We start from the raw sequence: 16,017 nt of genomic DNA, 5'->3' as shown, positions 1-16,017 counted from the left end.
ATCATGGGTGGCTTCACAATTCACACCGTTATTACTTAGTTCAACAGAGGGTTGCTATGCTACGTAATCACTATTTGATCTTACAAAGTCCATGACTAATGTAATTTGTACAATACGAACAAATAAAACAACATATTATTAAAAAAAAGCAAGAGCTTGGAAAAAGACCGTCGGTGTACGTGTTTAATGGCCTCATTAATCAGGGGAGTTTGCTTTGACACACTGCCGTATACGTTAAGTATGAAAAGAAGCCAACGTGAAGTCTTCCGCTTTGACGCTACAATGAATGCTGAATGTCAATCAACCGAAATCAATGATATCAAATACCGCACGCTTGTGGGGTGAAAAAAAACCCATAACATTATATTATATTCTGATATAAAATTGTTTCGATTCTTCCGTTTACAAGTCCTGAAACCATTTGATAATTGTTCTCCCTGTTAAAATCATTAAAATGACAAGCACACTTTTGCGTTTTAAAAGGCGGTGGTCGTCGCGCAGCACGTGTTCGAATTTCATGTAAACAAACAATGTATTTTACACGCGTTGTATACGTCGCTACGAGTCCCATATCGAACAGGTCGTGAAAATGTGAGAATTTCAGAATGAACTTTGTGGTTATCAATCCTGCTATATGAACTATTGCTCGCTTACGCTTAAAGGAATCACGTGATAACAATTTCTAAGCTTATCTCTCGCTGTTGAATAACGTTATCTGCGAAAGGTCATTTGTAATGTATTGATCCTCCAGCATGGTGTCAGTATCGCGAGATATCACAAGCGGATTATCGATACGAATGCGCGAAAGTGGCATTAGCAGCATATAGTGCAATGTGAACAGAATTAAACGTAGTCAGGTAATAAACGAAACGCTGATAAATATAAATCTAAGTTGATAAACATAAACTGCAGCGATGAAAAAAAAAATGGAAAAGTATATCCAGGCAGAAAACTATCTGAATACCGTAAACATCTGAAATTTCAAATCATTGTGCAGTTGAATATGTCGTGCACTGGAACGGTGTGTTGTAATTGGTCGTTCGGTATCACGTGCTGTCCATATATTAGACGACTTTTCAAGCTAAAATGTTGGTGGAACATTTTGCACAGATTTGTGGATTATTTAAATATTTTTTATGTTAATTTTGTAACAAATGTATATAATTTCTTGTTGATTAAAAGTCTAGATCAAACAGTTTTTTTTTTAATTTGTAGAAGATACATAAATTGACGTTGGCGTTCGAAAGCTCGTCTAGTGTTATGTTGTGTTCGTTTATTCTCGTTTATTGTTTTACGTGGAAAATGTATACAATTAAAGCGGAGGAGTCACCTGCGCATGCGTCAGATGGTCATAGCGTGTCATTGTTTACAAACAAGCGTCTACCCATGAGCGTTTTTAGCGTGTGTTGTTATCGTCGCTTGGGACTCAATTCCCGCGCGTGCGCAGGTGACGACCCTCCCGCTTTCAATGAAACCAAACAATAAAGATGATTTGAAAGTTCAACTCACAGTTCTACTCGTTAACATTATATATTTACACTAGTTTTATGAGGTTCTAAACTAGACATATTTATACACGAACATTTCTCAATATTTACGGCGAACAATCCTTGAAATTTAAATAATGACGAGTCAGATGGGAGAGCGTACGCTTTCGGTCTGTAAATCCTGCTGCCGGCATAACCGTCAAGGCCTTCTCCTGAGGTTTGTTAATGCTATCGTTTAGACTACACGCATTGTCAATATAATGAACTTTTTGTATTACCCTGCCGGCTAAGTATAAATCCTATTCTAGCGCCACAACGACTGTGCTCACTAGACTTGTAATTCGTCGCTGGAGACTCGACGTGACCTCTCACAGCTTGTTGCCTGACCTCGAATCACTCCGCGACTAGTAAAGGTCTGGCTGTAAATCATTACATACACCTGCCTGATTCATATTAGGCGTTCATATTTTTGCGAAAAAGCGGAAATTACGGATATGTGGGCGTCATTATTTTTGATTATGTAAATGAGTCGTATATACCAAAGACGACTGAAGCGGAAACGTGTGATCAGTCACCAATTCATGATCAGTGAATCGAAAAGAGGAGAAAATGTGAATTGTTGTCATGCAGGAGAAGGAAATTTCAATCTATTTCGGTGAATCTATGGTGAAAGCATCAACCCCAGTGGGAGTGTGGGGGAATACAATAACATAAAAGCAAATCAGATATATTGCTACAGGACTTTTCTTCACGTCTCTTACTCAAATAAGACGCCTGAAGGTTTTTTTATCAGACAGGCGCACAGGTATATCTCGGAGATTACGAGAATACCGTTTAATTTCACCCCTGACAAAATTCGCAACGTGTTGTGGGTACATAATTTAATGGGGAGAATTGTGACTAATGAAAACAAGGACAACTAACGCATTGCGACCTGGGAATTAGCGCATTGCAACATCTTGTATGCTAATAATCATACCAACCAATAAACAAGCTTAATTTATACTTTGCATATTGAATACCACAAGGGCAACACGCCACAAAATCCGTTGTGCAACGCATTTTTGAATTTTGCCTATACAACAATGCATTTTACGCGCTGTATACGTCGCATAGGACGCGTATCAAACACGCGACGCCAGTAACGCTTCTAAGGGCGATAGTCGTCGCGCCGCGTCCTATTCGACATGGGACTCACAGCGACGTTACAACGCGTGTATAATACATTGTTTGTTTACATGAAATTCGAACACGCGCTGCGCGACGACCACCGCCTTTAACAGAGTGTGCAGTAGATCAACAACCGACACCGTCTACAATATTCAGTTTTGTACATTGTTATATATATATATATATATATATATATATATATATATATATATATATATATATATATATATATATATATATATATCAAGTATCAAGTATCAACACCAATCAACTTTGATCCCATGACACATGACCCATACCCGTCGAACAATAAGTCTCTGTAAATGATGGTTTTTAAAAAAAGCTAACTAATGGTGAGTTTATTACTATCTCTTGAAACATCTCACCAATCGTTAAAAGCAATCTTTCAGAATAATAATTACATTGGGTTTATATGTATATATATATACCACATTGTACACATATGTCAAAAACGTATATTCAAATCATGCGGTTCAAATGTATATTTCAGATTAAAGGTCAACCAGGATAATTCCATGATCTGAAACTAGATTGAAAGGTATTGGCAGTTTGTTATTGACAAGGACTGCATTCCAAATTTGAAGCAGGTGGTTTCGACATTATCAGGACAATGGAGGCGGACATTTTGCACAATTATTGATGAAAAGTGATAATCTTATAAATAATACAAACGCGACTGGCACATTCAGAATACTGTCAAACCTCGTTTCGATAATAATGCAGTCAACATTTAGATTTCAGTAAATACACATGTACTGTACAGTGAAGTGTTCTGTATGTCACTTGAGAGGAAAGTTAATTAAATGATGGCGACAGATAGACGTGACGAGAGCGCCAGTGTATACATACACACTCAGCAAACTCGACGGAAACAACCACGTGTGTCATATGACATGTTGATGTTTGTGTTTCACTGCAGCTGGTTTTATAAAATATTCCAATAACGTTATAACATGGATTTTGTCTAGCATGGTATAATGTTCATATCTGCTGTTTTGATTTCAAGATGATCTACTACAATGTGTTATTATTGTTTACATAATCTAATACATTCCACGTAAGAATTACATAATATTATGTTCTTATAGAATAGCGACGGGATAGTTTATATCCCAACATTTTTTTTGTCCTGGATTTGAAATCGTTTTTTTATTTAAATTTTTGAGAATAGAATTTGGAAATGTAGAAATAACATCGTACAGATTCGATATTCGAAATCTGGAAGACTAATATCGATTAAAAAAACAAAAGAACCGTTTTGGACGCAAGTAAGGGGCGTTGCTGAAATGCTGAATTTATCTGGCATCGAATAATGTGGGAAATTATTAAATGAATTTGCGGTAATGAAAGTGGCAATGTGTGGAATTTTGACCCTGAGCTTTGGCTCAAAACTGTTCATGGTTTAGCTTACACTGCCGGCGTTAATAACCACGCTATGACAATACACGCCATGTGAGAACGAACTAGCTTTAGCTGCACAGATGTTTAAAAGGTCGCTCCACTCAATAGAGTAAGTCGGTCCTCAAGGGAAGAACATTTGACATCTCTCGAAGTACAGGTGCATTATGATAAATACGTGGTATGAACTCAACCTTTCAACATTGCTGAACTAATTAACCTGTTTTTTTTTAAAAGCGCCAGTAACGTCGAACGACGCGTGTTCGAATTTCGCGAAAACAAACAGACGAACAATGAATTTGTAAACGTTGTATAGAACACGTGTCGAGCACGGTGGCGCCTGTTTTATCACTTCTTCGCTGACGTATAGCAATTCTATTCAGACAGTGGTGGTTAATAAGTAAAATAAGTGATATTAGTCAACGCATGTAGCTTTTCCACAATAATCATTGTACACATTGGGCATATTCAGCTGTTCTTTCTTAGAAAGTTGAATTTGAATTTCTTTCAGTAGATTAAGAAATATTTATGTTTGTTTTTATTCGAATATCACCGTATTCAAAATGCCAAATAGTGTGGTGATTTGACACCAGGCATTGATCTTTTTGAAGTTAAACTCAACTTTCGGCACCTTTCACAAAATGAACCAGCATAATATAGATTTACAAAAATGATGAAAATTAACTTTATAGAAAAATACATAACAATGTGCAAAACCCATTTCATTTTGTTTTGCAATAATGTTTTGCAAGCTGCGATTATGTGTATAAATTGTACTGTCATAGGAAAGAGACACTGACCATGCGATAGTCGACTTTATTAGACTTCAATAAACTGTCAATTCACTGCGCCAACTCAAGTGGCGTATTGATATGAAATCTACTGAATATCAGATAGTCAATACAAGGTAGAAATGTCGAGAGCATTTGTGCTTTTTTTCTGAGGTACCATATTGCATTGGGATGAGGTCGAATGACCAAAACACACGAGATGCGAGTGTTGGCAAGCACTAATTCTCATTTTATTATACAAGCTTGGTTTTTCGAGGTTCTGAGAATAAGTCGTTCAATTTTATCAAATAGGAGTTGATTCATAGGTAAATTATATCAGTAGTTGTATTAAATCATCCCGCAACAGAACGTTATGAACAGCCCTACAAATAGAAAGTGGCACGAACATAGAAGTAAGATAGATGTATTGTAATATTGATAGGTATGTATTACAGTTACTAGTTTATCCTAAAATGTTGATTTCAAATGATGTTTAATACGAACATAAATACATTTTGTTTTTTTATATAAATTACGTTATTGCATAATGATTTGAATATTCATGAAAATTGCAATTAATATCGGATTATTTACATATTTAGCAGCAGCTTATATATCACATCGCTACACGTTGTGTTTCAGGTGATCTTGTTGGCGACAAGTCACTGCACATCTAGGACGATTTATCGCTAATAAATCATTCTATTTCTCAACATTATACGCAATTTATCCATATATCGCTAAATCTACCGTAAGGGTTGTTTATTTCACAACGCACAAGTATAGGCACCTGTGTCCTCCCTGTGTCATTCATTATTGTAAACTCACACAGACAGGTACGTTTGTTCGCATGACCTTTCAAAACAGTATAATGCACCGCCATCTTTGAACGCTGTTCAACACTTTTTTTTTCCATTTCTTTAAACATGGAGTTATCACGTGACCCGGTTGTAGGTGGCTCATTTAAAACCATGAATTCCAATTTGTAATCATGATTAAAACCGGCCACGGTATGTAGAAAGTTGTTGTTCCGGATGTTGAACTCAATTATGAATTCAATCCACCATTATGGATCACTTTTATTACAATCTGGAAATCACTAAAATAAACTCTCATTTTGACATTCGTGATCGATGTCTATCGACTCCTCACATGATTGTGAAAATACGGAATGAGGGCACATTTTGAGAGGGCCTTTTCTGCATTTCGTTGTTTGTTTCATTATACGTGAAGGAAACCTTATAGACAGGTTGTCTTATCGATTGTTAGATATCATTGTCGACTCATTACATGAAGCTAATGGTTTAATTTGCATCATGTGTGCGCAAAAAGACAAAAAAACGTTCCTAAGCTGCACATCGTAGGAAAACAATAAAACTGAATGATTTAGATGTTCCAATGTATAAGTGTAAAACATATAGAACCACTAACTAACAAAACGTTTACGCCGAAAAACTGCTACATTTATCTTTTTATCGTCAAGACAACGTTCGTCTCTTTTCGTCAAATGTCATTTTTTTCAAAAACTAAACCTGAATAATTAATATTTAAACAAATGTTGTTAAAATTTGCGTCCATTAGAAAATGATGCCCACTTGAACCCAAATTAACAATAACATTATTATCGAAAAATGTGAAAAAAACGGCACTCCACTATTTCACCCGAATAATTACTGTTTGTGCAAGCTGTGTGTGATTATGTGATTTAATTGTGCATTATTTGCACTGTAGTGCCATAGAAACGAGTCAGGCTCGCGATAGTCAATTTTATTATATTTATGTACAGTTAATTCGCTGCCTCAAGGTTTGTATTAATATAAAATCCATTAAATGTCAGATATACAATAGATGATAAAAAGGTCGCGACCATTTGTGGTTTTTCTGAAGTTCAAATGACCAAACCACTCGAGATGCGCGTGCTGGCAAGCTCTAAATTTCATTTCATTATACGACATTGCTTTTTCTATATCATGTGTTTTCTTAAATTGGGACTTGATTTATAGGTAAATTTTATCGAACGTGCTGCATTACCCTACTAATATGATAGACAGTGACGAATTTAGAAATGACAGATGTTATTTTATTAAAATAATAACAAAATGTAAAAGGTTGTATGCATTCTTTTATTTCGAAATAAGATCGAATGTCACATAGCATTGACGGCAATCGTAAAGAGCAACATTCATCTATCTAGAAATATGTTCACCGAGTAGTGTGGGTTTTATTTTTTATTAGTAGCTCTCTCTCTCTATATATATATATATTCGCATATTCCGGTAATCGGCGAAGTCTTAAAACAACCAATGTATGTATTGCGTACAAATCAAGCAACAACACAACAGCGAATGCGATATCATGTTGCTAATGGAAACGTCTGAAATATAATATCCAGCAACTCACCGCCGATCGATGCCGAAGGTTATGCGGTGTTATTTTCAACATGCTTTTGGGAGAAAAAAAAATGACTGTTTTCTTAATATCGTGGAGTATGATTAAGTGTTTGTAGCCGGTTATATTGATTCCACAATTGACTTCCGAAATAAACGAACCATGGACTAAAAACCTATGTCGTTTGATTCAATATATAGTACACATAGAAGAGACTACTGCAGTTAATAGCGTTCGTGGGCACCGCATTTCATCATTCCAGCGCATTTTTTGTTACATCAATCACACAATTCTAAAAAAACATGAACAGCAGCAACATATTAATTTGCCGCACAGGGGCACAGTTGCTCATCAGTGATGAAACAGCTGCCAGTTTGTGGCGCCAAGTCCATGACAGAAGGCGCTGTACACGATAGAAGAAGACGCCGTCAGATAATTAATGACTGAATTTTTTTTTTATCAGAAACTATGTTACTATTGATACTTTCCGTCTGAAATATTTATATCCCATGATACCTTGCGACGTTACGTATTCTCTCCGAGACGTCGTCGGTGGCGGAAATTTCCAAGCTAGATCGTTTGATTTTATATGATTTAAACATGGTCATTTGAGCCAAGAATCAATTTGTTTAATATCTAAAATATGTTTTTACACCCCGGTGTTTAATTCAAATAACTAATCTCAAATATTCACCATCACAATACAATTGGAAATTGGTTATCTTCTTTTCTCACTGCTGTGTGCAGGATATAACGTTGATAGAAGATATTTTATTCAGGAACATGCCTTTAATGACGTTAAACGTTGTATCTCCCGGGAATGCCATCTATTCAGACGCTGATCTGGGTCATACTGAATACAATTGTCCCATTCATTGTCACCACAAAGCTAAAATTTCCCCCTAAAACATAACAATTTAAATCATTCAATCTCTGTTATTAAATAAAAAATACTGAATCGGTACGGTGCTTCAATGATGGGGTTCAGAAACCCCGAGGCTATACCATCAGTGCTTTCTAAATATAACGTCTATTTACTCGAACCTGTTAACACGTTTCCTCTAACTAAAGCGCCTGCTGCATCTTGGGAGACGGTCTCTTGCTACAAAACCGAACAACTCGTAGAGGGCAGGCTGTATCTGACGTTAACATCATTGCTCGCTGCCGCATACCACGTGTGATCACTACGTAGTACAGTAAACTGCGCAAAAAACATAGAAGTGATAATAATCACGTGGTCATTATATATTATAACATATAGACTGCATTTTATATTGTCTCTCCAGTTCCTAAATCAAATTTCAAAGAATTAATACCATTTTGAAGGAAATTATGATCTTACAGCGTAATATTTTTGCCGCATCCGGTCATTCCGATTGTAATGTTAAACTGCTAACGTGGAGGCATAATATTAGGCAGAACTGTAATTATAAATTTTATTTCGAGACATATTTACGCTATAAAATATAACGATTTTTTACATTGGCTAATGGATTGATGAATTTTATTCCTAGCACGGAATTTAAAGTTGTATTTTGTAATTCAAAGCTATAAATTATTTTAGTGAGCAGTATTATCAGAAGTAAAATGCCTGTTTAGCTGTTTTATTGAAACAGCGTCGTCTTTTAGAAAAACGTGTTTGTGTATATGATATGATATATGTTCGAAAAATTATTTTTCATGGCAACATTAACAATTAGTAATTCCAACAACGATCAATCGTAATATTATAATTTGTATATGCTGAAAGAGGTTTGTTGATGCATGACTGTAAATGTGCCCTCATTGCATCATCGACAGTGTGTACATTTGTTTTTGTATCCCCGCTGGTATACTAGTCATCAACCGTGAAACTTTTCACATCGAGAATTAAACATATTATCGAACAGCATTGCTTGGAACGTTTAAAGACAATCCGATGGGACTGCGCACGCCAATGCAATCTACTTCGTTCTGTTCGCTATTCACCTGGGCGTACGAGCCTATTTCGCGCCATCCTTCCTGTAGTGCAGGAAAGGACTCCCAATCACCCAAGGACAGCCTTTCCATTAAATTTGCAGTTATTCTAGATAATACATTTGCTTACCGTATATCGTGCCAGAAGTGGACAGTTTGCTTGAAACAGTCAGTGATTACAGTTTTGCTGGTATTTGTAACACTGGTAGAATATGAATCTATACCTTTCGTGAAGCGTGACTTAACATCGTAGTTCTCCAAATAACGACAGCTGAATTTGTTTCACCAATCGTGCGTGTGTGTGTGTGGGGGGGGGGGGGCTGGCAAAGTCTGAATGATTTTCATAGTGTCAATTTCCAGTGAACTCGGAGTAGCTGTTAGCGCACACTTACAAGCCATATCATAAATTATACGAAATACACCGACACACATATACGTATACCTCACAAATGCAGTACATGTACCTTTCGCGTATAAACTATTGATGGCGTTTATTAAAATAACAGCGAATTCCCAGCATTTCCGTACTGGATCCTGCGTATAGTATATCATATTTAATAAATCAAGAGACAAAATAATTAATGGTTTTGGGCTCAGCTGGCTGTTGCAATGAATGCTTTTAGTCGAGTGTTTTTTTTTTGTTTTTTTCACCTGATGTGAATAACAGTAGCTGATTCAAATGGAAAGGTGAATTTATATCTTTTATAAAATAGCAATATGGCGACCAGTTAATATACGAACGTCATATCCGGAAATTTGTCGAGAATGGCTTCCGTCGAAAATGGTGTTCAATATAGTTTCCAGTGACATGATGTACGGTTTAGACTAGATTGCGGAACACTATAGGTGCGCATGCGCACACCGCACCGTTGTAACGATGAACGGTGATGTGGAATTTTATTACACAATAGTGCAGTGTATCCTGATTAAATTCGTTTGCGGCCAATCAAAGAAACAGTATATAAAACAAAATAACCTCAGAAAATATAGAAAAAGTAGCATTCTTGTAATGCGCTGCCATGGCAACTGTCTCATACGCTCGTATACCTTCTACCAGCTAGTTGATCGAGAATCAGGTTGGTTGTAAAAGATATCGTAACTTCTCCGTGGCGCTATGTAACCATTTACGCTCAATTACGAGTATGCGCTAGTTAATGCCGATGTTTTATTTCATTATTATAGGTCTATGTTATGCTGAATTTGGTGCCAGGATACCGAAAACTGGGTCAGCCTACACCTACTGTTACATTAGTGTGGGTGAACTGTGGGCGTTTGTCATAGGCTGGAACATGATTCTGGAAAACATGATCGGAGCTGCGTCAGTTGGGAAGGCTTGGAGCCAGTATTTCGACGCCATCTTGAACAGCACCATCAGCGACGCGTTACGAAACAACGTCGGTGAATTCGACGTCCCCTGGCTTGGAGAATATCCCGACTTCTTTGCTTTCGCTCTTCTAATTGTGGTGACAGCAGTGAACGCCATTGGGGTCAAGATGTCGTCTGTTGTTACCAGCGTTCTGACCGTAGTAAACTTAATCGTCATAGCGTTCATCATTGGCGCCGGTTGTTTCTACGTCGATGGTAGTAACTGGACAAGCGGAAAAGGCTTCTTTCCCTACGGAGCATCAGGCGTAAGTGAACTAACTATAATATATGGCAATTATGTTAATTTTTGCTTGACTTGCACGCTGATTAGGCACTTGATAAAATGAAATTCATTTGATGAAATACAGATTATGTGCGCATGGGCTTTGAATACATTGTACGTACCATTACAGAGGCGACATTCGATGCCGCATGTATGTATCTTGAAAAAAAAAACATACAAATTGTGATCATTTTCGATTTTTAAATGTAATAGATACCACTTTTTTCACAATATATCAACCAAAGCCATATATATTCGCAGGTATTATCAGGTGCTGCCACATGCTTCTATGCGTTCGTAGGATTCGACATCATCGCCACGTCTGGTGAAGAGACCCGCAACCCCGGCCGCACCATTCCAATTGCTATACTGTTCACCCTTCTGGTGTGCTTTCTTGCTTATTTCGGTGTTTCTGCGATCATCACCTTAATGGAGCCTTATTACAAATTGACTGGAGCCGCGCCGTTGGCGGAGGTGTTCGCCCAACGTGGTCTACCTGCTGCTAAATATATTATTGCCGTGGGGGCAATGTGCGGACTTACTGCTTCCATGATGGGCTCGATTTTTCCTCTGCCACGTGTCATTTTCGCGATGGCCAGAGACGGTTTACTATTTGCGTTTCTGGGAATCATAAACACGGCCACCAAGACTCCCGTATACGCCACTCTGATAGCGGGCTTCCTGACAGCTATCCTGGCTATGCTGTTAGACCTTCAACAGCTCGTTGAGATGATGTCAATTGGAACGCTGATGGCGTACGCGTTAGTCGCGATCTGCGTTCTCGTGCTTCGATATCAGCCTGGGCACTTAGGGATGGACAAAGAAGAAAACAAAGATTTTGCTTTTCAGCAGAGTATTGGAGAGAAAACAGAACTCATGCAATCGAAAAGTGACCAGTCAATGACAAAGTATATGGATCACAGTGACAAGAGCGGAATGAAACGTTTCTCGTCAGCTGACGCTATCCACGCCAGCGACGGTCGCACTGAGTCTACTTTTACCACTGACGGTGACACAAAGACGCAACTAGTCATAAACGAAGTGACTGAACACCCACCAGAAAAAGACAGCGATAAAAAGGCAAAACCAGAACCCTCGTTAAAATCCCACCGTATAGCAGTTTGGAGTATCATAATCGCTGTTATATTACTCATCGCTTTGTGTGCTCATATTATTTTTGCAACGGACTATATTGTTGCGCATAATTGGTGGGCCATTCTACTTACATGCGTGATTGGGGCTGCGCTATGTTGCTTCGTTGTGCTGATCGCAATGCAGCCTCAGAATGCCATGATACTTTCGTTTAAAGTGCCATTTGTTCCGTTCATCCCAGTATTATCCATATTTATCAACGTCTATCTCATGTTAAAACTATCTGTGGCGACATGGATACGATTCGCCGTATGGATGGTGATAGGTGAGTAACACTAGTATCTGAAAAATATTAGTACATACTAAGTATTTCCTGACGTAGAGGGCGTTTTCATTGAATGCAATATGATGTTTATCGGCGTAGAGGGCGTTTTGGGAAGCAATATACTATAGACAATAAACAGCAAAGCTTAGCGACACCAGAACCTTCGCACAGACTGCCAGTGGTAATAAATAAAATTAAAATACCAAGAATTTATTCACTTTGCAATAATATGTACTTCGTGTTAATATAAGGGTTATTTGGTTTTAAAAAACTGATAGTTTGATTTTCATTTTGTCAGTATGGTACCGCTTTTACTATTGCTCTCTATGGCGGAGATGTTATCCCAAAATTGTTGCCCAGTGACATGGGCTGACCATGAACTTTGGGATGTCCTGAATTATTCCAAAAATCTTGGTTTTGTGTCCGAAAAGATTACATTTTTGTTCCTGAAACTGTATTTAACATCGATGCAAATAATTGATCAAACACATATCATCACTTCGTCACAGTCACCAGTTCCTGCTTTTGGATAATATGTAAACAAATAAATGTATTTAGTTTACACTTGTTGTTTACGTCGCATGGGTCCCATACTTGTAAATCGAACACAGCGCGTTATGACAACTTATAATGTTTGAATTAATCAAATAATGTCTCATCTTTTCTTTCGATTTATATACAGGTTTAGCAATCTACCTGTTCTATGGTCTAAAACACAGTTCGGAAAATGATGTTCTGGCGCCATCTGTGAGCTCCGATATACTTTTACAAGGGGAGGCCAAACTGCAAGACGCGGCAACTGTTGATGAAGACAATGATGGTGTAAAAAAGGAGAAATAATTATTTTTTTATTTGAAAGAAAGTATAAAAGTCGATTTACAAAACGACCCCATCCTCGATCGCAGAGTGTAGATTTAACTGTGAAGTTACGTGTTTTGTGGGCTGTTGTAGGATTCTAATTGTATAATTTCGTTACTTATAATTATGTCATTTACCGTTACTCGGTAACGATCAGCAACTGGTTATGTGATAAGCGAGAAGTCCCCCTAAGTGAGGAATGCAAATTCATCAATACATTTTGCGAAAAGAGTATACCCTTCTAGAGTTTTCTGCGTAGAGTGTATCCACATTCAGAAGGCTATTCAGAAAAACTTATACCAAAAACAACCTTTGGCGGCATATGTATATGTTAGCTGTAATATTCCTCCCATGACGGCCATCGACTCAGAGTTTAGAGTTAAGGGGGGGGGGGGTATATGTCATGTTTTACCTACTATCTGATTGTCTCCCGTATATTGAAGCATTTCCAGGTAGTTAGTTCGACATATTAGCTTCATAATCTTAGTTCTATTGAACGTTTTCTCCCGCCTCGTTCTTTTGTGTTCCTGAACAATGGCAATCCTCTCTGCTGAGTACTGAATATCGTAACGTATCGAGTTTTCTATGTAGCATAGGCGCATATCTTTCATTCATGGTAGTATTGATGACTTGTTATATTATAAAGTTGTTCTACTTATCATACTTCCACAGATCGTTCATTATCTGAACCTGATGACAACACTGATAACAACATTTGTGTTTTTACGTCTCGATTACGCATGCGCACATACTACTTAATCATGCTTACGACGAATACGAAACTGAAATAAGCACTGACATTACATATCATTTATTTTTATAAATACATTTACAAATATTATATATCCTCGAGACAACTTTACTGATTATTGTGTACTATTCAATATAATTCAAGTATTATTATTATATTATCGGTTAAATTTAGAAGTTGTCTACATACTATCAATATAAATCACGTGGTTAAGCTGGTACTTAGTGAGCAACTGAAACAGACAACTACCACGTAACAATATTAAATAACAGACGTATAAATAGCATCGCAAGACCGGTGGGTATTTTCAACCTAGTTCCGTAACCGTAACATTATCTCAGCGATGAATCAAAGGTTCGAGATGAACACGAAAATGAAACTATTCCTTGTGAATATGAGAAGTGTTCATGGTGACGAATTCGCTTGGTTATTCGGGAGAATTGATTATCCCTCAACTTGAAGATGATAAATAGTAGCGTATTGTATGGACATTATGGTTATTTCTCACAGCATGGTCATACCATACACCGTGATATATCTCACGTGTTATATCACACAACATGGTATATCATACATTGTGGTATATCACACAACGTCACGGTGGTATATCAGACACCGTGTTATGTCACATACCGTGGTATATCACTCAACGTGGTATATCACACATTATGGTATAACACATACCGTGGTATATCACACAAACTGGTATATCACAAAACGTGGGCATATTCATACAACATGGTATATCGTACATTATAGTCATATCACACAGCGTGGAGTACCCTGCAACATCGTTGTATCGCATAACGCTGTGTATCATGTAAAAGTACTATGGGTATCACACATTGCGTGGCGTTGATCTTCACATAGCGTGCGCCCAGAAAACAACTGATTTTCCACAGTGTCGTTTATAATTACTTCCTCTTGATGTGAAATTAATTAAATAGAATTATATTGTAATTATATATTTATTGTATATTATATTTAACTGTTCACAGAATTTATTAGATAGGAACTAAACCGTTTACTCTTAGACATTATGGTGAAGTAATACAAATGAGATAATTTAACCCATCAAGTGTGAAGGAAGCTTAAGGGGTAGGGGTAGAAGTGTCTGTATTCACTGCACTTCACGACCAGATCAAAACATGCATTATAGGAGTGTTATAGGTTGTGGAAAAATTCACTGCTTATCAACATAAACTCGCACATGCATGGCGAGACGATCACCACTCTTTAGGTTGCGTACAAAACCTACCCCATCGTCTGTAAATCTGGAATTTTGTGTTGCAATACTTATTATTCATGATGTTTTCTATGTATGTAGCTAGTACGTGTATTTGAATCTAAAGTTCTGTTGGTATTTATTGGTTTCTCTCGTCTCGTGACAGTGAATGTGGAAAGGAATACTATCGAAATAAGTACCGTACAATCCCAATCTAATTTCGCTCTATGAGCAGGGATCAGAAGCATCTCGCTTCACGCACCTATATTAATGTACAATGTTACATATGGCGGGGATGGGAGGGGGTATACACGTTTACTCATTCTTTGTTGGGCTAGATAATCCCTTTCTAAAACGGAAGTCACTCCATACTACGAGACTGTGATGCATTGTGGCAAACCATGAGAAGGTTCATTCAATTTGTGGTACAGTAATGTATATTCTATTGTGTATATTTCGTTGTATTGTATAGAACGTTACGTGAATACATAATATACATTTGTAGTTCAATAAATTACTTTGCATCACATCTATTTGGTCTGTATGTTAATGATGACTCAGAAAAGAACACAATACCTCATGTCAGTCAACCAACAGGATGACGTTGCTACCCGGCCACATTTGCATATTTGACATATTTACATACAATTTGATGTAGGTATAGGCTTCGATTTTTTTTTTCGATTTCTATATATAATTTATTCTTGTTTATTGTTTTGTATTACTAGCAGTGCTTTCCTTTTAGATATATCTTGTCGCACAGCCTCGCTCCCATCGCAAAATTCCGAGTTTGTGACAAGAAACCGATTTTCATTTACAAAAAAATCACCCTAGTTGAGTTCATGCAAAATTTCTTTGCTGGAATTTAAACTATTAAACTATCGAACAATTGATTACAGAATCGATCAAAAAGAGCTGATAATCTCCC

The 16,017-nt window shown here is 37.2% G+C and overlaps 1 protein-coding gene across 1 annotated transcript in view; it reads left to right on the top strand.

The window, feature by feature from the left end:
* Window positions 1-15,618, top strand: part of LOC100375631 (high affinity cationic amino acid transporter 1-like) — a 38,505-nt gene extending 22,887 nt beyond the window's left edge. The window contains exons 2-4 of the mRNA XM_002737494.3: window positions 10,373-10,821; window positions 11,100-12,255; window positions 12,938-15,618. Of these exons, the coding sequence (XP_002737540.1) occupies window positions 10,373-10,821; window positions 11,100-12,255; window positions 12,938-13,095 (1,763 nt within the window). The 3' untranslated portion in view covers window positions 13,096-15,618. The remainder of the gene's footprint in view (window positions 1-10,372; window positions 10,822-11,099; window positions 12,256-12,937) is intronic.
* The last annotated feature ends 399 nt before the right edge of the window (window positions 15,619-16,017 follow it).

Source organism: Saccoglossus kowalevskii, chromosome 15 (genome assembly GCF_978046115.1).
Source record: "Saccoglossus kowalevskii chromosome 15, keSacKowa6.1, whole genome shotgun sequence".
NCBI lineage: Eukaryota > Metazoa > Hemichordata > Enteropneusta > Harrimaniidae > Saccoglossus > Saccoglossus kowalevskii.
The sequence above is the reverse complement of the archived record's forward strand: the minus strand, read 5'-3'. Positions and strand labels throughout refer to the sequence as shown.